This window comes from Taeniopygia guttata, chromosome 1A (assembly GCF_048771995.1).
Source record: "Taeniopygia guttata chromosome 1A, bTaeGut7.mat, whole genome shotgun sequence".
In the NCBI taxonomy this organism is placed as follows: domain Eukaryota; kingdom Metazoa; phylum Chordata; class Aves; order Passeriformes; family Estrildidae; genus Taeniopygia; species Taeniopygia guttata.
In genome coordinates this window covers 45,485,683-45,508,826 of record NC_133025.1, presented here as the reverse complement: position 1 = coordinate 45,508,826, position 23,144 = coordinate 45,485,683, and the positions used below count along the sequence as shown (strand labels likewise).

At 35.0% G+C, this 23,144-nt stretch overlaps 1 protein-coding gene across 9 annotated transcripts in view; it reads left to right on the top strand.

Annotated features, from left to right (window-relative positions):
- Positions 1-23,144, top strand: part of ANKS1B (ankyrin repeat and sterile alpha motif domain containing 1B) — a 404,826-nt gene that overhangs the window by 30,700 nt on the left and 350,982 nt on the right. For all 9 annotated transcript variants that reach the window (XM_030262159.4, XM_072923255.1, XM_072923243.1 and 6 more), the window contains exons 2-3: positions 15,269-15,349; positions 18,919-19,075. In XM_030262159.4, the coding sequence (XP_030118019.4) occupies positions 15,269-15,349; positions 18,919-19,075 (238 nt within the window). The remainder of the gene's footprint in view (positions 1-15,268; positions 15,350-18,918; positions 19,076-23,144) is intronic.

Below are 23,144 nucleotides of genomic sequence, written 5' to 3'. Positions count from 1 at the left end.
TTATCCTCTATGCTGGTGTCAAGCAGTCAAGCAATTCCTAAAAAAAGAATTTGGGTCAGTGTGCCACTGCTTCTCCCTTCTATGCCCTTTGCTGGAGAATCAAAGGCATAAAACAGAAACATGAACTGTGGGCCAGAGGCTCATCATGATTTGTCTGGGCCCAAACTCAAAACAGTGGTGCTCTTGCATCCTCTAAGCTGATAAATGCTGCTAGTGAATGACAGGCTTCTGCCAAAATTGTGACAGGAATGTGAGGCTGCATCTAACTTTAACATGCCAGGGAACATTCCTGGGTACTGGAAGGTGCCATGTGGCATTCTCCCAAGGAAAGAGCTACCAAGCTGAGCTGAAGAATTAGTATGTGCCTAGGGCCTGATAGACAACTTGGATGCAGCTATCCTGTTTAGAAGGTTTGAGGAGTGTAGGTGTGCAGCATTCTATGCCCGTATGACCTTAGTGCCAGAAAATAGTGCCAAACATGTTTCGTTTACTATTGGTGGTGCAGCCTGAGTTGTTCCTAAATGGTTCAGAGCTGAAGTGACAAGAGAACTGACATGGCATTCAGGGTTTGGCAGAATGGAGAGTCCTAACCTGCATACAACTCTTGACACGTTTTCTGGGAGCTAAGCAGAGCCAGATAGTTTTAATGATATTGACTGTGCTTTGATATCAACAGTATATAAGCATTCTAGACCCCAGACTGTCCACTGCCACTTTGTAAATGAGGACTGAAACAATTGTGTCTCTGTGACATGGAAGAGAAGTACATAAAGCTCTACTGCCTAAAAATTATTGTCTGGAGAATCTGTTAGGTATTTTAGGTTGTTGAGTGACTTAGTGATGTGGGAAAGCCAAAAACCAGTTTCTCTTTCTAAAATTAAAAATACAGTATTGTACTAATTTGTCTGTATGTGAAGATTTTTGTAACTGTGATGGCTACAAAACTGAAGCTGTAAAATTCATCTTGCCATTAAAAAAAAAACTCCAAGCTGTTCTGAATTTATTTCATACCCTAGACTGCTCCTAAAGTTTTGTCTTCTATGTGGTAGAATTATATGATCAACTGTGTTAAAATTTGTATTTCACATGATAAAAATCTATTCCTTCATTAGTTGGACTATTAAAGTTTTATGTTTTACAAAAAAAAAAAAAAAACCAAAAAAAAAAAAACCAAAACCCCAAACAAAAAAAACCCCAAACTTGTTTTTGTTTTGTTTACTGTACATTTGGTATAGTTTTAGAATTTCTGCAACCATGATTTGCATTCTGGTATTCTGCTTCCATGCCCAAGGAGAAATTAACCTTACAGCTTTGATTATGCTTTTAGAGAAAATATTTACAAATTCTCTGTGCATTCAGTCTACTCTGAACTAGCATGATCAAAGTCTGTATGGAATCATGGCTGTATGGAATCTTTATGCTAATAATGTACCCCCAATTAATTCAGTGTCTCCATTAGCAGTATTATAGGAGTATTACACAGCTGTGCTGTGTGTGTTTTCAAATCATGTGCTATGCAAGTCTTTCATATAAACTTAGGTTGAGCTCTCATGCCTTTTAAGATGCCAAGTTCCTTCAGATCACTTTGCACTCTTTTCAGGTGGCTTCTTGAAAATCCAGGAGATGAATATTCTAGTAACTAGATGGTTTTTAAACATTTACCTTCTACTACAATCCCCTCACCCTAGGAGAGAAGTGTTCCTTGAGTTTTGCTAACTTTAGCTGTCAGACACATCTATACGAGCTTCTTTGCCTGTGTGGTGGGACCATGGGGGGCCAGCCCTGAACTACCATCCAGCTAGGCCTTGGCCACTTTTAAAATTTAATTCCACTGGAAGAATATATATATGACAATTTTCTAGTGTGACTCCAAATATGACAAGTGTAGTTTTGGTCAGCACTTGGGGGAAAATATCCTTCTTCTTACTATTTGAAATCCAATTGTGCTCCCTTTGATGAAATGATGGCTTCATCTGAATAATTTTGGTGCCAAGATTGAACTAACAGTCAAATCTACTTGTTAAATGTGACCTTAGAATGAGATATAGTAAATGAACTTTCTTTCCAAGATTAAAGATAATTGAAATTTAAATCAGGTAAATTCAGCTGTTTTTCAGGGGGTTTTGTGTCTGGATTATTTTAAGAGTTAATACTAACTAGCTTCTAGAGAATCTAGTCCATGTGTATGTCAGAGGCCTTCCCATCTCTATAATTTTCTAAAAACCTACAGCTTTCTGGAGATTTCACAAACAAGTATCCCTTCCCCTCTGCGAATGTATGACCTTTAATGGAAAAAGAAAGAGATATTTATATATATAATAAAGGAAAGTAGGATGGAATCTTCCATCTACACATGCATTTAATAAATTTTTTTGTGTATCGTTTCCCTTCTTTTTGTTATAGGCCAGTCTAGCCTTGCATGATACAATTAGTTTAGTGCCTAAGGTGTTTAGTTAGGGACTGTTTTTTTTTTTCCTGCTCAATTATATAAAGATTTAGGAACATTATTTGGATTAAACACAACTGAAAAAATGACAGTAATTGTTCGATGAGTCCTTCAGGTACCATAGTGCTGATGCTAAATTAGAGAGAGAGATGTGATGAATCATTTTGCATGGTGTCTTACGGTAGGACTGGGATCTCTTCTGCAATGTTTTTTGGTGGTTTTTTGTTTGTTTGTTTGTTTGTTTTTTTAATCTATGATATTAGGAAGAATATTTGCAGACAAATTTGGGTTCTCTAGATATCTCTTACCAAACAGAAAGTTCAGAAAGGACATTAAATTATTCCTGTTGTGGCTGAGTCTTGTTATATATTTTACAGAAAGGTATTTGCCACAACAGATTTTGTGAAGTATCCTATCAGTTCAATTTAAAGGAGCAGAAAGATGCTGAAAAGATTATTCTTTAAATACTTTCCCCCACATTTTGCATTTTTATTTTAATATTTTTGAAAAGTTCATGATCCAGAGAGCTACAATTCTATGGAACACTTGCAATACTTTTGGAGTAGATCTCAGGTTCATTTTCTGGAAAACATTCCACAGTAAAACTATTTGAGGTACAAAGAATATTCCTTCTTGATGTATAATTGGTTTTTGGAAAATTAAAAAACAGTGTTCACTTTAGATACATCTGAAAATAAGTGATGGGTTATTGTTCTTTTTAAGCTGTTTGAAAGTCTACATCAGCCAAATCTTCCTTTATAGTAGAAGCTTCTGTGTCATTTAAACCTCTTAGTTTTGGATTTCATTTCTACATTTGATAAGGCTTTTAAATAGAGTAAGAAACAATAACTCCTAATGGATTTAAATAGGGAATTCTAACATAAATAGACTGAAAATTTACTGAATAATTTTACAGTAATTACATTTTGCCTTCTAAGCTGTGCGTCATAAATGATGTTGTTCAATGTAAAGCATCATGTTGGATTAATTGATATTTTCTGAGTGAGCCAAATGATTGCTAGCATATCTTACCAAATACTTCATCAGTCATGTGATGGATATGACCTTTGTAGTTATTTCAGTAACAGTGTTCAGGAAATTTTAAGTGGTGACGTTTTTACATATCCAAAAGCTTTGAAAGACCTTTGTAGTATGTCACTGTGAAACTTCAGTCTCTATTTAAAGTATGCTATTTGCCTTTGTGAAAGTAATTTAGTGGTTATAAAAGTATTTCTAGTCATGATCATAGCTTTGGATGCTGCTGAGGTAATTCTGACCTCTGTTGGCAAAGCACAGCAAATGAAATGTGTGCTGAGTAGCATCCTTCTGTTTTGATAATATTTATTTCAAATATGACATGTTGCTGAGAGAATAAATTAAGGAATTAATTCTGTATTTTTATTGTTGAAAAGTTTTTTTCTCTCCTACTCTTCCAGTTAGCTAGAGCATAGCTAGCTAACATAGGATAGAGAATTTATGCTTAAACTGTCCTTAGTTAATAACATTATCTGATTTAGTATTTTTGTATCATGCAATAGTTTCATCCAATATCATTCTTATTCAGATTTTCTATGCTATGCCAAAAACTATTTGAACATTTCACATTATAATAGCTCTATGTGTTAAAGATTAGGTGTTACAATGATTCCATTTGAGGTTTGCAGTATCTCTGATAAAGACCTATCTTCAAGGCTCTGAAAAACTTGATCAGTGGATTGGTTTTTCCCAGTTGTACTTAATGCAGTAGCTGATGTCACCCTGATTGACTTCCTTATTTAACTTGATAATCAATTTAAGAGAAGCAAGAAATGTTGATGTAATCTGAACATTGTTTGTAGTGACTACCATTTCTATGATGTGTTTGTCCTATCTATGTTTTGTATGTCTTTCCTAAGCTGTGTCCTTGTTAACGAAGTTAAATCAAAGCTGATGGAAAGAATGATGTTAGCACTTGGATAGAGGCAGTCAACATGAAGATACTCCATGGTAACATTCTAGCAAATGCAGTAAGAGCGCTTCTGATTTGAAACGATGTTTCTCCAAAGAACAGGCTCAAATTGTTTAATATTCATGTTACTAAATATAAGCATAATGTTTACATTATACAGTTCAGCATTATAAAGTCACCCCTTTAGGACAACAGGAAGGAGTTTTAGTACTGTAGAATTAATTTTGATCAAGGTTACTTTCAATTACCTCTTATCTTGTAAAAATGTACTGTTGCTTGCTTATGATGTCCTCTGCTTGCTTATTGTATCCTTAGGTTCATGGAGTCTAAATAACCGAGAAAATATTCTACTGGAAAGCACAAATGTTATGCATATATTCTACATATGTTATAGGTCATTGATAGACTTCAAGAGCCTTAATAACTCAGGAGTCATATTTTGGAAGTGACTTCCTGGAGCTATAGTCTTTCACAGTTCTGAGTTTACACTAAGGTTATGACAGGTTGTCCGAAAGGGTTGGACATTATTAGTACTGTTATGAGATGAAGATATGGAAACTTTGAATTTAGAATATGGGAAATCGCATGGATAACATTTAATATCATGTGGATGCAAACATAAGAAGTGAGACTCTCGCATGTTACATTTCCATATATTAAGATAGTGAGGGATTGATTACATTGATGCAAGGATTAATGTTACTATAGTTGATTTCTGACTCTCATTTTCAAATTTCAGCATAAATTGAGAATGAGGTGTAAGATGGCCTTCAAGAAACAGGAGGAAATGGAATCATGCATTTCTTCTTGTGTCTATTTTGCTAGTGTCTGAAGAATTATTCTACTTTTGAGGAAACCCAGATGAGGAAGGACAAGGCATTAAAGCCAGCTGAATTGCAGACTCTATATATAGCACGGTCTGTTCTGTGTGTCCTAGAGCTATAACAGAGTCTCATCTCAGGTTGGTTTCTAAGATGAACAATCTTTAGTACTGGATTGAGGTCACAGATCTAACAGCATCCATATTCAAAAATCTTTAATGCAAATTGTTACTCTTCGCAGTGCTGCTTCCAGTGCCAGAGCTTCAGGAATTTTTATTCCACTTAAACAAATGTCAGTTAAGTGTTCCAGGGTGCATAATTAATCATTTAGAGGTTTTAAAATCTCCTTTTCTAGTAAATATTGACTTTGCCTCTCTGTGATAAGAATGTGTTTAAAATTGCAAACACCATGAATTTATGCTGGATGGGAATACTATACTGGATCTCCAAAAATGAATTGTGGAAAAAAAGTCTCTTTTCTTACTAAAGATTCAAGGTCAGTTGAATTAGGAAAAAGAATGGCTAAGGGAATAGCTTTCCTAATAAAATATGTCATCATATCTGTATTCTTGAGTGAAAGAGAAATATGACTTTGCTTCAGTTTATTTCTGATAAAAGTAATATTAGAGTGGCTTAAATTTTTTTTTTTTTTTTAATTTTAATGTCAGCTATTTTTTGTAAAAGAAGGAGTCAGAATGATATTTCTGAGAATGTGTTCTGCTCTTCAAAAGAAAATAGTGATGGGCATTCATGGGTATATTCATATAAGTGTATGGAATCTAAAAATCATAAAATAAACTGAGTTGGAAGGGACCCACAAAGGTCATCAAAGTCTGGCTCCTGGCTCTGCAGAGCAGAAGTCACACCCTGTGCCTGAGAGCATTGTTCAAATGTTCCCTGAGCTCTGTCAGGCTGGTGCTGTGACCACTTCCCTGGGGAGCTGTTCCAGTGCCCAAACACCCTCTGGGTGAAGAACCTTTTTGTAATACCCAACCTAAAACCTCCCCTGACACAACTTAAAGCCATTTGCTTGGGTCCTATCATGCGTCACCACAGAGAAGAGATCAGTGCCTGCACCTCCTCTTCCCATCCTGAGGAAGTTGTAACTGCAGTAAGATCTCTCTTCAGGTCTCCTCCAGGCTGAACAGACCAAGTGACCTCAGCTGCTCCTCATATGGCTTCCCCTCAAGGCCTTTCACCATCTTTGTAGCTCTTCTTTAGTTGCTCTCTAGTAGCTTTATATCATTCTTATATTGTGGCACCCAAACCTGCGCACAGCACTCATGGTGAGGCCGCACTAATGCAGAGTAGAATGGGACAATCCCTCCCTCAACCAACTGGTGTTTGATGTACTTGGAATTATGTGATATGCAAGGGCTTTTGCAACCACTCTGAAGACTGATTTCTGCTGTGCTTATAGAAAAATAATTATTGTTTATGTAATTTCACTAAGTATTAGTTATGTGAAAAGAGTTGAAAGAACCCAGTATTTATTATGGAGAGAATCTAATATATGAATGTACCCAAAAGTATTGTATTCACACTGAAAAAAGACATAGCCACAGCAATTAGCCTTTCTCTATTATATGGCCTAATAGTAAATAACACGGTGAGCTGTGTTCCTGGTTAATCTTGATCAATCTATAGATCTTATACAAAGTACATAGGTCTGATTCATAACAAATACATAGAACCAAACTATCTCACACATGTTAGGGAACCCAAACTCATGATACAATGGGTGCGGAGTTGCTCTTCATAGGAATATTTAATCTGATGCACTGATCTTCAGCATTAGCTGTGTAGTATTCTTTCAGATTGCTCAGATCACTTTAGATCATACATACCACTAGCAATGATTTTAGAACATGATTTGCATTGCTTAAACATGAATGATTTTACTTATTAAAGGTATGGATTTGGTTTTGGATGTGTATTTTCATAATTTAGTAGTTGTTCTTACAGCATTCTCCTGCAGGATGATGCTAAATAAGAGGTAATGTTTTTTCCAGTCAGAATGACTGGATTTTCAAGGACAGAACCCTGGATTAAATCCAAAGATCTGTCTGACTCATCACTGACAAGCTGGAGTTACTGTCTTTCTCTGTGGACTAAGCCAAACCCCAGCTTGTCCCTGTAGACAAGTGGAATACAGAGGAACCCTTATGTCGTAACTGATGGAGGCTTTCTCTCTTTTAACTACTCCAGGCAAATTGGTCTTGCTGACTGGTACTAGTCAGGAACATTTTGCTTTCTGATTATAGCCACAGTATTATGCAGTATACCTAGCCACTCTACTTCTAGATGAGTAGTCCATAAGGAATGATGAAGCCAGACTGGTTAGATAAAGGTCAAATGCAAAATTACCTTATATATGACAGATTTTTAAAATAAAGCATAACTGATCTCCTGTTATTTGGGTGACATCATCCTGAAGTCAGTGTGTTTCTCCTTTTGGTTTTTGCATATTAACTGATTTTTTACAACATTTTAAGTGATGTAACTATTAAGATTATCAGGTTAAAACTACAATCCCTCAAGGGAAATTGATTGCAGCTTCAAGTAAACAGAGTTCTAACACAGTTAAAATAGTTAATGTGACTTCTGTTCAGGTTTAGTTTATTTAGATTTTACCATACAGAGTACTTAATTAGAGAGACTGAGTGCTCATCAATATGTTTTTCTAGGTGAATTATTTCCCAAACTGGGCATACCTAAATTTGCATGTAGTTACACAAGCACAGACTGTCTAATCTGAGGAGTTGTAGGATATGCCTCCCAGTGATCTATGTCAACCATACAAGACCACTGGTTTCTCTAGTATTTTTAATATAGATGTCTTAACCTCAGAGACATACAGCCACACAACTGGCTCCCACACTACTTCACCTACTTTACTGACTGATCCAGCTTTGTCTTCATTAGCAATCACACACTGTCTCACACACCCACACTACAGCTGCAGCCTCTGATCCAAGGTTTCCCTCATTTCTGCTATGCAGACCCTCATTTGCTCCATTTCCTAGCCAGACTGACATATTCTCACTAACTCATCATCTGGCTCAGGTGCAGGTAGTTTGGTCTTCATACATGCACACAGGATAGAGGCACTTGCCCAGTGAAATAGAATCAGAATTTAATTAAATTGAATGCAGAAAGTGACCAGTCTATTGTGCTGCAGAACCAACTATACACAAGCGATCAACCCTTTTTGTTTCCTTATCCCTCTATCTTCTCAAACTTGTTCCTCCCCAAATCACCTAAATCCATCCCTTTCCCTGCCTTTAGTTCCTCCCATAAATATCCCATCGGAAATCCTAGTCAATCCAAATGTCCCGTAGCCCTAGACAGTGATGTCTGTCAGCTTCAAGTGTTATCCAGCACTGTTATCCACATGATGATATGTGTCACCCCTAGGCAGTGGAATGGAGGCTCTCACAGCACAGTGTTGAGAGGGACCCCAGCAAGTTGTGTCTTTGCCTGCCATGGTGCTGCTGTGCTTGGCTGGACTTACATGGATGGACTTTTAATGAACTGATGATGATCTATGATGAGCTCCAGAGTAGCGGGGCTGGGGCATTGCTTGATTCTTCAATTTTCTGTTGTCCCTTTGTGCTCCTTTGTGGATAAACAGGAGCTGTTTATCACCTAACCTAACATGTGACTAAGAATTTATATAGTTTCCAATCATCCCAGTACTATTCCAGCCTGTTCTTTGGGTACTTCACAATTGTAATGTTCTCATTTACAGGTTCTATAATTTCTCATCTCAGGAGTTTCTTTAAGGTTGTTTCTTAAGTCCTAGCTCTATCAAAAGGCACTTTTGTAAAACCTTGTCCTTTCAACTGCAATTCTTTTATGCTGAGGTTATTCAAGGGATAAGGCTGTATTGTCTCTCTGTAGACTCATCATGACTAAGTCTGTTCTGGATATTCAGGACTTTGATGTAGGTATACACACAGTTTGTGGTAATTGGGAGTGGGGCTGTGGCCAAGCCTCATCCCTAATGGGCTACAGCCGTGAAAAGCAGGTGAGCAGTATTGAAAGTATGAGGCACGGAGTAATGAAAGTAATTGAAAGTGATGAGGCACGGAGATGTACTGAGCCTCATCCCCAGTGGGCTACAGCTGTGCAGGGCAGGTGAGCAGCATTGAAGATAGTGAGACATGGAGTGCCCAGGTGCACTGACCAATCACCAGAGGGAACAGAGGGCACACAGGTGCGATGCATGAACAATGAGGGGTGTAAAAGGTTGGGCTGAAAAACAAGGCCAGCTGCTTGCAGTCTCTTGAAGTGATGTGATGTTCCTCTGTACGGGTAGATGCCTGAAGCCTTCTGATGAGGTGTGGTGTTGCTCTGTGTGGGTTGGAGCCTTCTGTTTTTGTATGATGATGCTCCGTGTATCGTATGTGCTGTGGCACTTTGATATGTGTGTCTGACTTTCTGCCTCTCCTCAGCAACGCACTGACTTTAAGTCATTTATAATCAACCTTTTTGTCGTCCTTTTCACTGGAGAAGTAATGGATGGCAGGTTGGACTAATGATGGTATGAGTCTCATAATTCTTCAACCAAAAATACAGTTAGTAATAGTAAGAATGGTAGTGAGCAAGTATGAGGCTATCTATTGCACATTAGACTATTTACATACTTCTAAATGCTGCCACCCTATTCCAAATTGTAGTCTGGGTAGCTGTAATGTGTTAAATCTATCAGTGTTCATTTAGCAATGGTTCTTCAAATAACTTGAAAAACAATAGCTGGTAAGATACTGGTTTTTGAGTGTTATGTTTTTGGACATGGTCCCATACTTCTACATGTTTTCTTAAATTGCACTTTTTACTTTCATGCTTGTATTATCACTTTAAGCATTGATCCTCCTGTTTGCCTATTTGGAAAAAGATATTATTCTAACCCACATTGTAGCTAGCTATAAGTGTAGTAATGGCTAAAGGTTGTATGCTAAAAATCAAACTCATAATATGTATTGCACTTGATATATCAAATAGAAATCGTGAATTGAGGAAAGTCAGTGTGGAAATAAGATCATGGTTTGGTTGAATCCTCCAGTTTTGCAGACTTACACTAAGGCCAAGAGTGTAAACAGCTCTAGGTTAAAACAAATGGAATAAATTACTTTGGAACCTGAACTTGAGTAACATCCTTAATCCCATAAGTAGTTGATCATTAATTTTGTTTTATTATTTATATTTGGGCAACTAAAGAGCAGAAATCAGAATGAAATTAGCACATTCAAAATTGAAACGTGAAACTTTTTCAAAATTGAAAGTCTCAACTCATCTTCAGTCACTTGTTGCACTGATACAACAAAAGCACGAAATCAGAATTATGCATACAATAAACTTTTAGCATAAGATGAATTGATAATGTTTGCCATTCCATTTTAAAATTAAAATAATAATTTTAATTAAAAATTAATTAAAATAATGAACAATTTTAATAATTATTATTAAAATAATTATTATTTTAATTTGAGATTTTTGACTCAGTTGCTTCTTGCAACAGGCTTTTTTGATACTGGAAAGAAAATTAAAGATAGTCTTTGTTGAACTATCTTTTTTTTTTTTTTCCAATTTAATACCTATAGCTTCACCTGCTTGAAATTAGTCTTAAAATACATTTTTCATTTTTTCCATCTACAGTTATTTATTAGGTTTTAAAATATGACTTTCTAACAGGGTTTTATCTCCACTGCTTTTGAAGACAAATATTTAAATTTACCTTCTTTGAAGTAGTTTGAAGATCTACATCAAATTCAGTGGAGATGTGTTCATAATAGATAAAACCATACATGAAAAATGAATATATATTTTTATAGGATAGTATATTTGGCATAACACTGGATTATAAAAAAGAGGAATCCATAGAAAGAAAAAAAATCACATTTACTGAAATGATACACTTCTATATTTAGTAAGTAACATTATTAATTTTTATAGGTTGGAGCAAGAGTTGTCAATTTGGTGTATTCATGCATAAAAAAGAGAATGGGAGCATTTTTCTGCTGCTTGCAATAAGTAGCACTATTATTATATGTTTGAATGATGATACATATAATTGTGTAAAATTTTGAATTTTTGAAGTTGTGCGCTTTGTATAAACTGAGTGTACACAAGTGAATACGTATATGAATGTAGGCAGAGCACTAATAAAGAGCCGGGCTGTGTGCTTAAAAAACTTCAGTAAATGTGTCAGATTAACAAAAAGCATGGAAAACTTGGAAGACTTTGGCTCAGGAGAAGACAAATTCCTCTAATGTGTGTTTATCCTGTGGAACACAGGAACAGTAAGAGTCTGTGTAAATCTGAATTGCTTGATGTTTGCCACTGACATCAGTGGAAGGAGGATGAAGTTTAGAATGTCATGTCATCAGGCAGCTTTCTAAGGCTCTTAAAAATTCTTGTTGCTGTTTGCCAAGAATATTTTCCTTTCACCTTAGCAAAGCTACCATATAAGGACCAGAAATATTATTGCATAGTCATGAGATAGTATAATGGAATGATATACTGCGTATATAGAGAAGAAATGTGATTGAAAAACTAGGCATACATTGCAAGCATAGTTCTTGTACTGTTGGTGGAGAGTATCTGTGTGAGGATTAGCTGGAAAAAGCATTTATTTCCTTGCTTTTCTGTTCATATGTTCTGGTGTGTAACAGCAGCCACTTCACAATTATTTCTTTCTAAAAAGCATAATTAAATAAGAAATCAATCAACTAACCATCTTTTATTTGTCACTTTCATGTTTATGTTGAAATTCTACTCTTTATATGTAACTACTTTAGCTCATTAAAAAAAAGAAACAGTAATTTTCTTGCCAAGTAAAGAGTATTTTCAATTAATATTTGACATCAGTTCATAAGGTCAACATTCTTTGTCCACGGTGAGAATAGGCTCAAGAAGGAGATCTTTTTGCTTTTAGCAATAATGTAAATAGTATAACAGACTTCTGTTTCTTTGTGCCTTTGGCAAGATGTGATGGAAGAAACTAATTGATCATCATGTTTTAATTCACCATTGAATGAAAACTAATTTTTTTTTTTGCACAAAAGGTAGGTTCAATTACTTTTTAAAAATGCATTACATAATGGGAAAGTTTTAATTTACTGATGTACTTGGGAAAACAGATTCCTAATATTCCCTACTAATGCATGCCACATTAAGAAATTTGGTTGACTGCATCACTAGAAGAAATATGTTTTTGAGAACATTCAATATTAACAGTATCCTGAAGAGCTGCTAATTTTCTTTCAACAAATATTATTTTCTGAAGGGTGAATGGTATACCCTCTTTTCTGCCAGATCCGCCTTGGTGTTGCTTTCAGAAGTGTTTTAATACACAGGTAAATCAATATATTTAATGATTCTTCACATAGCATATATGTTTATGATACTAAAAAAGGGATCTTAAGGCTTTTCCTCAGTTCATACTAAACTTTTGTTTGATGTCAGCTGCTTTTTATTTAGCTTATATATGACTGGAATTCTGTCCTGCTGTATTTTAATTGCAAGAGAAAAGCTTTAGCTGAAGCTGGGAGTTTTAGGATGTAAGAATTTGTATTCAGAGAGTCTCATTTGAATTTGATTCTCAATTATCAAAGCATAAATGTCCCGTGTATGTACTGGACCTGTTGCAATGCAAGATCTCCTTGGAGAGGATTTCAGCATGGGCCCAAGGGAAGAGAGCTGCCTGCAGCCGAGTCCTGCTCGTGTTTGCTGTGTTCTGTAGTTTGATAACCATGCTGTGATTTTAAGCATCTCTTTGTGTACCTTTGGGAGCTGACAGTGATTAGTCTGTCCATCCTGTCTTATCTCTCAGAGTCATCAGCATTTACGTATTGTCTTTTGTCCTTCGACTCTCAGCTGCCCAACCTCTGTGTCATGGGAGTTTTGCATAGGTGCATTTATATACTCTAATAAGGTCTCAGAGGCTTTTTTTTTTTTAAATCAGTATAGTTTCCGTTGAAAAATATTTCCTAAGACCAGAGTCAGGAAATAGAACAATGTTTTAATTAGTGAATGGATTAAAGAAGAAAATTAGGGAAGAATGAATGAGGATTATTTTAGGGAGTTTTGGAAGGAATTTTTTAGTTTTTAGTTTTGTTTTTCTTCTTTATTTTTAAATTCTTGATGCCTAGTGCATCATGAACAGTATATGAATTCATGAGTCCTTGCATTTTGAACAAAACTGACAGACAAATCCTAACAACTCTAAGTCAAAGCAAGGAAGCTATCATAACCAAGTAAATTATGTTCTGATTGGTAGTGTATTTTTGTTTTGTAAGATTTAAAATCTTACTTTCCATACCACTTGTTTTCTTCATTCTCCTATAAGCTGATATATATCAAAGGATGAAAATATAGTTCAATAAATAAACAATAATTGATAAATGCTGCACAGAAGTATAAGAGGCTGTACCTTATCAATACATAAGTACTTATTTCCTTCTAATAAAAAGGAAGGATTATCTTTGCCATATAAATAACATCTGTCTATTGCAGAGGAGTGGTCAGTTCATGGACTCAATTTTTACTATACCATAAAGTTAAAATAATTTCCTTTAATTGAAAAGATTAGAATGACTTCTGTAGAAAAGAACATCCGTAGATGTCTGAGCAGATTGTTTAAAAACCTACTTTTGTTTGCTTCCTTGCACCCAAGAAAATAATTCAGTCCTGTTCTTCCAAGAAATTAATTTGCAAGGAGAGGTGAGGTACCCAGCATTATGTAGAATTATGCTCAGTGCAGAACACAATGTTTCATACAAATAATTCTGTATGCACACAGTATTACTTGTGAGAAAACAACTGCTTAAGTTTATGAGCTAATGAATCATTCAAATACACACAGATGTAGACTGGTCTCTTTCATTGTATTCCCTAGTGTGGATATATATATATATATATATATATATATATATATATACACACACACATTTATATATTCCATTTTATAGGTAATAAAATACAGATTCAATAGTAAATAGTTCTTAATCATATGTTAAGCAGAACATATAATTTTACTGATGTAGACAATGAAAAATGTCAGTATGAAAAATTCTTTATACTTATTAGCTTCAAGTTATTTTCTTTAAACAGCAGCACTTAATTCTAATGTATGATGTAAAAGGAAATATGGCTTGCCAGTGACTGTTTAGCACTATATTAGAAACTATTTAATATAGACTGTAATTCAGGACTCACAATTTTATGTTCAGAAAGTTTTAATACTAATGATGAAAACTGTTACAGAAAAGTAAATTGCTTCTGTAAAGGATACAATCAATTTCAAATGTGGTCAGTTCGATAAAAAAGCCTGCTGCTTCTCAATACACCTGTTTCCAGGGCTTGATTTTGGTGTTGGTTTTGGTGGATTAGCAGCCATGTTTTCCACTTTGAAACAAAATATGTCATTTGTTTTTTTAAAAGTCTATAATAGAGCATGTGACGAGTTAAACAGGACATGCAATGAGTCTGTCTGTAAAATGTGTGAAGATAACAATGTCATTTAACTTATTTTTAAAAGTATATGTAAGTTACTTTAAAAACATAATCGGCTAAAATGGGAGCTAAAATATCAAGTTAAATAAAAAGAATAAGTTTCTCGCCCCTTTAAACAATATGATTGGTTCTCACTGATCTGATGTTTGTTTGATTCTAGACTAACTGACCTAAAGACAATGCATACTTGTGGAAAAGTAGTACAAAATCAGATTATAACCTCAGTGTAATTACCAGGGTAATAGAGGCAGAACAGAGAGATCTAATTGAAAACACTATTCTGTCATTAGTCTGAGTCTGCCCTACATAAAGTTCATGGCTCTCAGATAGATGGATGTGTAAAATTATTTTTATAAATTATATCGATATCAAGATGACACTTACTATTTTAAGTTTCTTTCAAGGTAATTCATCTCTTAAAGCTTAATCACACTTGTTGCAGAGATCTTTAGATTATTTGCAGATCAAATTTCTGACAAATTTCTGTATTTGCCAAGCCAAAAAATTAACATCACGATTTTGTTTTATTTGCAGCATCTGGCGAGGACCAAACATAAACTGCACTGACAGTTCAGGTTATACTGCTTTACATCATGCAGCTTTAAATGGACACAAGTAAGTGCCTCACATTTAGTTTTTATGTGGAATGATATTTAACTGTGCAATGCAAGGAAAATATAGTGTACTTCTGAGATTTGTATGAAAAATTGGCAAACACTGACTTATTAAAAGAGCCTTCTTTCCAATTGATTATATTAATATGTTTTGATACTGTCATCAGTATCAATAAGCAGTAATGACAAATGGGAATTGTAGTTTAAAAGCAATTGATTCTATACTGCTTCTTCCAAATTCTTCCTCAGTTTTTGGGGAAATTTAGCATTGTTACTGCTAGTCTTGACTCTAGTGCTTTTTCATTGCTGGGACATCGCAGCAGAAAATATTCTATTATTTTTCTGTATGTATGTACATATGTGTAGAGTGTGAACATTTCAGGAAGCAGTTTTGCAAAACAACAGTAGAGATTAATTGTTAGCAAAGCAAAAGTAATGTGGAAAGAACATTTAGTAATTATACACTTGAAAGCAGGGGAAAAAAGGGTATTTTCACAAAGAAAGTTTTGACATAAAGCTTTGGTCAACTCCTATTTGTGAGACAAGGAATTGATCCAAACCCGGTGGAAATTAAGAATGATTTGCATGAATTTTAATGCATGCAATTTTTTGGACTGTTCATAAAATAACACATGGATATATAATTATCAGTTTACTCATTGCACTATTTTTATCCTTCTATGGAAAAATTAGAACTTTAGGCTGTGTCTTCAATTGTATTCTAGAAAGGTGCCTGTTTTCTTTAGGATGGATCAATCTGTTGATAAATATGGGATATTCTTTCTAAATAAATACATAAAGTAAACTCCTGAACAAACTATTGTGCATTTGCCTAAGTTTCAGCTATGTAGGAGGGTACAGAATCATTCATATTTTTGCTTCTCTAAAATTAGGTCTAAGTTCTTAATATGGCCTGTTGAACTCAGCATTTTTATTTGTGATTTATGGATTGTTTCTTGTGCTATTGCTAATTTTTTACTGACCAAACCCCAAGCATTGATTGCAAAGATTGCTGATTTTAAATAGATGAAAACTGGGATTAGTATATTTAATACTAGCAATACAGTAATAGTTATACAGAAAGTTAAAAATATTGCTGTATAAACACAGAAACAGAGGTTTCAAGTGAATCCTAGCAATATCAAATCCCAAAACATGCAAAAGCCAAATGATGATTTTGGACATAGTATTGCCAGAATTTATTCCAAGGTCAGTGAGGACTTAAAAATGTGGACTATGTACAGCAGCAGATATAACTACAGCCTTTGAAAAGTCCAGTGTTAGCTGCTAAGACCTCTTACTCACAGAATAAGTAGCAGTAACTGACATCACAATTATGCCTTGTTATATTAAAGTTAGTTAAAATACATTGTGAGGTATTTTGTGATAAATCATGAGGGTTTCAGGACCTGTTACCCAAGCCATTATACTGATCCTGTTGCAATGGTAGCATGGCCAGTAAGCAAATTGGACAGACACCTGGTGGTCCTAATTTTGTTAGTCACCATAAATAACCAATAAATTACTTTGCACTCTATTTGAGTTTTCAAACTTGAGATTCAAAATGACATGCAATTGTTTTACACAAGGACCTTCTCACTTAGAAGTTCCTGTCCTTTAAAAACTTCTGGGATTTTAATTTTTCCCACTTTACACTAGGCTGAACCTGAGAGGTTTCAGAGTTCTGTAAGAACATAAGAGTCTGTGGCTGGGATGCTTGGACACCATTGATCAAATCCTTGCTTGATCATTGAATGTGATGAATTCCCTTCTTCTTGGTTATTCTGGGATAATTTTCTTTCCTTGGGAAACTATTCTGCTTTATATAGGTAATTAAATAATATCTGGGGCAGGCACTGGAATCTCAGTCTCCCTAAGTAATTTCACTTAGACCAGTAATGTTACTGGGCTAAGGACTTTTGATCATCTCCTCTCTGAAATATATTTGTACAAAATGAAAAAGTTCTGCCAAAGCACCTAAAAAGACTCGCTCTAGATAAGTGTGATGGGTCAGGGCGCATGCTTGAAGGATGAAGGAGATGCCTGTTCTATTTTCTGGCTTGCATCTTGCAATAAATTCTTCCCAAAATTTCCTGTATGTTTTAATCTATGGATTTCATCTGTGCAGGGCTTTTCTTCTTATCTTCTTCCACTTAGTTCAGTTTATGCTTCCTTTGTTTAATGTTCCTTTCAAAGGAAATGTTGTGTATGTCTAGCTCTCATTGGATGATTTCCTGCAAGACTATTATTTAATGGGAAGTCTTTCAAACCTTATGTGTACTAAAAAGTTTCCCTCAGGAGACACTTTCCTGTAACTTTTTCTGTAACAGAAATCTTTCTGTAGTGGACCTGCTCTTTTTTGGCTGTTCTCATGGCATTTGACCTTGTCAGGAGTAATCAAAATCCAGCTTAAATTTTCCTCAAAGCTTAGACGTGATGACTCCAGTATCTTTTGAAGTCAACTGGGAGTTTCTTTTGACCTGGATATATTCCCTCCTAACTCATCATATGTTTCTTTCAATATGCAATTAAAAAGGTTCCATCAAGGTTGGAAGAATAATTGCCTTAGCTTTATCTTCTGTCTTAATTGAAGTCAGTTTGTAGCAATTATTTTTGTCATAACATATGACTATGTTGAGCTCCCTACCCTCACTAATGTTTTTGAGCCAAATCGGTAAGTTGGTGTTTCCATATTTGTAAAAAGCATGTGTAAAGCTGTTCACACTGGATCCTAGATTCTCTTATCTTAGTAATTAATGAGGCCTGACTGTGTCTAACTATGAGACTACAAATGCAGCAGTAAGACAGAATTTATTTACTTTCTGACATACTTGGTAATGTTATCATGCCACACAGCTGATTTTTATATCAGCTTTTGAAGTTAAATATAGGAGACTGCTTAAAATCAGGGATGCAATATACCAATTTATGCTAATCTTTCACTTAATGTATGATAAGCCACACCAAAAGGCATATAAAGATAATTAAAGTGGTAATAAGTCACTTTTCCCCTCACTGCTACAAGGCTGCTGAATGTGGGAAGTGAAAATAGCAGTTATTTCATAGAAGTTATACATAGAAATTGTTTCAGATATCCACCTAGATCATCATTAAATTGTTTCCTAACTATCTTTGAGATAATGTCTTAAAGAAAAAAGATTATTACTTAAGCCTTATGGTAAGAATGGTGTCCATCAAACTGTCCTCTTATCATCCTGTTTCTAGAATTCAGCAGTGTTAGGGACATGAGTACTTCAATGCCTTGAGGGATGTGCACATGTACTGTACAGGCAAATTCTAAAAAAGATTCTATGGCCAGGTGATGATAATATTGTTGATGGTATTCGTAATTAGTCAGAATCATTACAATTAATAGATTTTTTGATGTTTCACTATCTATTTCATTTTCAGAAATTATTGGTCTTCACTTTTTGTAGCTGTTTTGCTTGAAATACAAGTTTGTTTTATTTTTATTTTCCAGGATAAAAATATTAGTCATATGTATGTTCATGTAAAAACTTAATAAAATTAGCTTCCTGTTGATTTTTAGATTTACCTCCTGTTTTCCAGGGATATAGTTCTCAAATTACTTCAGTATGAAGCATCAACCAATGTAGCAGATAATAAAGGTTACTTTCCCATTCACTTGGCTGCTTGGAGAGGAGATGTAGATATTGTGAAGATTCTCATCCATCATGGACCATCACACTCCAGAGTGAATGAACAGGTGAAGTGATAAAAAATATTTATGCACATCATCAGGAAAAAAGCACATTCTTTGGATCTGACCAATTTATAGACGAGTTTTTAAAAGCCTATTTTCAATTGTTTCAGTAATTTCTTCTCCAAGATTGATAAAATCTTCCATTATAAGCATACCAGATACATTTCTTCTGAATAGGCACTGACTTAAAGAATATCAGTTTTTAAAAGTATGGGAAAACCTTCTGTTTGTTTTGGAAAAATTGCATGAAGACATTCTCCAACTTTGCATCTTTTCTGTATGGTTGTAAATGTGCACAAACTGGTTTTTTACTCTATTAGATATTATGTTCCTGAAAATCTTTGAGATAAAATTAATGTCTTTGGTATATTTTAAGAGTACTGTAAATAATCAGATATGCAGAGGTAAATGACAAACCAGATGGACTGCAGGGGAATGCACGTGTAGCAGAAAGCACACATAAAAAGACCAAGATAAAAATTGATTATTACAGTGTGTAAGGGCAGTATAAGCATGTTGTCTTCTGCTGTCAAACATATGGTACACCTTCTGTTTTTATTCTGTATATTCTTATGTGGTCCATTCATAGGATTAGTATTTAGGAATCGAAAGAAGCTGATTAAAATTTGACACCATCTAGGCTGAGCTGCTTAAGAACTGGAAGTAGGCTGTGAAATGCAGATAGTAACCATTAAGCAATTGCATTTGCTAGGTTAGTCAGAGGCTTGGAATGTGAAGGCGGGAGTCAGCTCCTAATTCAAATCAAGCTATAATGCCTATGTTGCCTGTCTGTGCACCTTTTGGTTCCACAGAGGTCTGGGCTGTGTAATCACAGGAGCCAGCAGGACTATTCAGGTGACTCAAAGGAGGATTGAAGTGATCAAATGCAGAAATGCAGGACCTTCTGAGGGTCCTGCAACCCCTGCATGGGCTTGTGAGTGTGACAGAGGGTGCTCAGAATTTCCAGGTCTGTGTGGAGTGAGTGGTGAAATTCAAGTATGGTACCACCTGGCACCCCACAGCACCTCAAATGGCAAAGTGCAATCTAACAAATTAATTGTTCTCTCAGTGCCTACATTAGTGTGGCCAGAAGGCAAACTGTGAGAAGATAAATGCGAGACCTAGATTACAAACACTTAACCATTGTGAGATGCCATGTTTTGAGTAATCTGTTTGATATCTGAGGTTATACACCTAGCCATTGGAATCCATACAATAACTAAGATATGATTATCAAGCATTAGTGCAGGAAATATAGAAAAGTAAAGTAATAAAATATGTCCATGTGACAGTCTTCCATGAAATCCCGTAGTACACATGCAAGAAAAAAAAAGAACTCAAGATTTGTCATTCTGTGATTTTTAGATTAACATAATTCTCCAACTTTCTCATTCTCATCAGCTGTTTTATGTAGGATGAAACCAGTTGAACTGTAGGATTACCTTTTGTCAAGGAGAGATTTTTTTCAGTTTTATTTATGAAATGAAAAGCAACTATTGAATTGTGTGTCACTCATTTGCTTGAAGACATTACATGTATTCTACAGACAGAATACTGGAAACTGTGTAGGAACTTCAGGGAGGGCAAAGGTGAAAAAGGTATTTCAGAAAGAAATGTAAATTCAAACCTACTTCTCCCCAATCCCACATATACCTCCAGACTTCTAGAATATTGTCAAACTTGATTAGGTGCTCTGTATCTGGTTTGATCACTGGAGCAAATAAGCAGGGATACAGCTGATGCTTCTATACTCCACTGACTCAAAAAAGGTCCTCAGATGTCCTCCTGTTTATGCATTTAACCCAAAAACATGTGAGCAATCCTCACAAGAAATGTTGCGTCTGAAGTCCTTTAAGGACATCTTGATCGTATTCAACTTTGAAGTTAAACTCGTGTATATAGAGGTTTTCTGACCTTGTAAATTCCTTGGTGTTCCACTCTAGACAATGGCCAGGTTTAGTATGTTGCCTACTTTGGTGGCACTTACTTCCCTCTGCAAATTAGCACTCTGCAGGAGAGTAGCCTCTCTATCCCAGAAAGAGGGAATGTCATGTTACAGAGCCACCTCCACCCATGTATCCTCAAATAACGCCTGAGAGGCATCCTCACCCTAACATCTTTTGTGCATTCCCATGAGCCTGTAGGATTCTGAGGCTTTTGCTTATTTGCAGATAGGCTCTGTAAGGCAGGTGACTCCTCAAAGCTCTTCTAACTTCTCTGGAGCTGAAGCTATGGCTTGTAAGAAATCCTGGACTATTCTCTCCTTTTTCTTCTGAGAGCTGGATATAAGGACAACTGTTTTTCATTACACTTTTTCACTGTAAGAAATAGTGCACTCAAGTCAGATCTCTTTCCCTCTGTTTTTGTTGTTGATGTGTTTTTTTTAAAGTATATTAAGATGTAATTGTTTGCATTTTAAGAAAATTATTTTGTTCATGATTTAAAAGTTATTGCAACTGATCTATAATGCATTTATATTTTCATCCATCTGAAATGCTATATGAAAGAAATGCTTCCAAAAAGTTATGGGAAAGAAATGGATGACTGAACAAAGAAATAAATTACAAGTTCATGATGAATATTGGATTAAATAATGGATTTTATATGGTATATTGTAAATTGATAGAACTGCATTCTACGCTTTGAAAATGCAGTTAAGTTGCATCATATACAACTATATCCAGCATCTAAAGCTCTGAATGCCCCCTGCTGTTCCTATTACATAAAATTGGAACAAACAGTAAAGAGACAAACAGTTAAATGACAATTGTGTTATGTTATGGGGGTGGTGGATTGTAGACTGGCAGTTTTCCACACAGAGAACAGTTACAGCATAACAATTATGTACGAAGAATTCTATCACTGTTCAATGTAGGAGTCTTAGTTGACAGGCATGGTGTATGTTTTAAATCACAAAATATGGTGACATTGCAAAAAAAGAAGTGTTTAATTTCATTGATGAAGATTTAAAATTATATGAATTATGAACTGAATTAAAATAGTATGAGATCAAGATTTGTGAATTGATTATAAAATAAAAAGGTGTGCTGTTAACAGTCAAACTACTTAGAGTTTATTTCTGTAAAACAGATCTGGATAGCTAAAACATTTATTGTGGCAACTTCCATCATAAAATTGCATCACTGATAACAGATCCTTATCTATGAAAAAATGGTTAATAAATAACAGCTGCATACAGGTCACTATGCAGTGTTTGGTTTTTTCAGCAAAAAATGTGAATAACATCAGGGATAAATGTAAATGTCTTATTAAATATGAAGAAAATATATTCCTATTATATATACAGAATATGTATTGTGTAAAATTTACAAAAAAATATGAACACTTCTGAAACTTTTAAGGATTCAGTGTGTTGTAGAATTTGCCTGTGCATCAAATTGTAATTGCCACAAAACCCACCCACATTTCTTTAAAACTATTCAACAATTCTTCTGAAATATGAAGAAAAAGAGTCCAGGATGCATTCATATGATGTAAACACCTAAATTTTAACATATTTGCAAACTTCTCCCAATTGTCCAAATAAAACACAGGCTTCTCTGTGACATCTGACGGACTTGCAGAAGTTCAATTCAGTTCCGAAATAGCCTGCAAACCAAATATTTTTCAAGTTCTGCATTTGATTTTACCCCTCAATTAATTTGATACTAGTGTATGAATTTCAGAGTTTCCCCTTGCTACTCTTACTGTACTTTCTTTAAAAGGAAAGAAGTGCACACAAAATCTTTCTGATTTAAGCCAATTGCAACCATAAATTGGAAAAAAGCTTTTTCAAAGTAGGCAACCATATTACATTACTGGTTTTTGATGTTTACGTAAGTAAATGTGACTTTCAATGGGAAGTCAGTAGACTTGATTTTGATTCACACTGAGTAACTTGCAATCAAACTTCCTTTATTTTTTTCAGCATTATTAACTTCTTGGTGGAACTTCTCAGGAAGCTTCCTGATTTAATGCATAAAGACCAACCTGAGGTCATTCTTTACTGTCTTGCATATATTCTTTTGCTCTTTTTTCCTCTATTTAATTATTTTGTTATTAAAGCCTTATT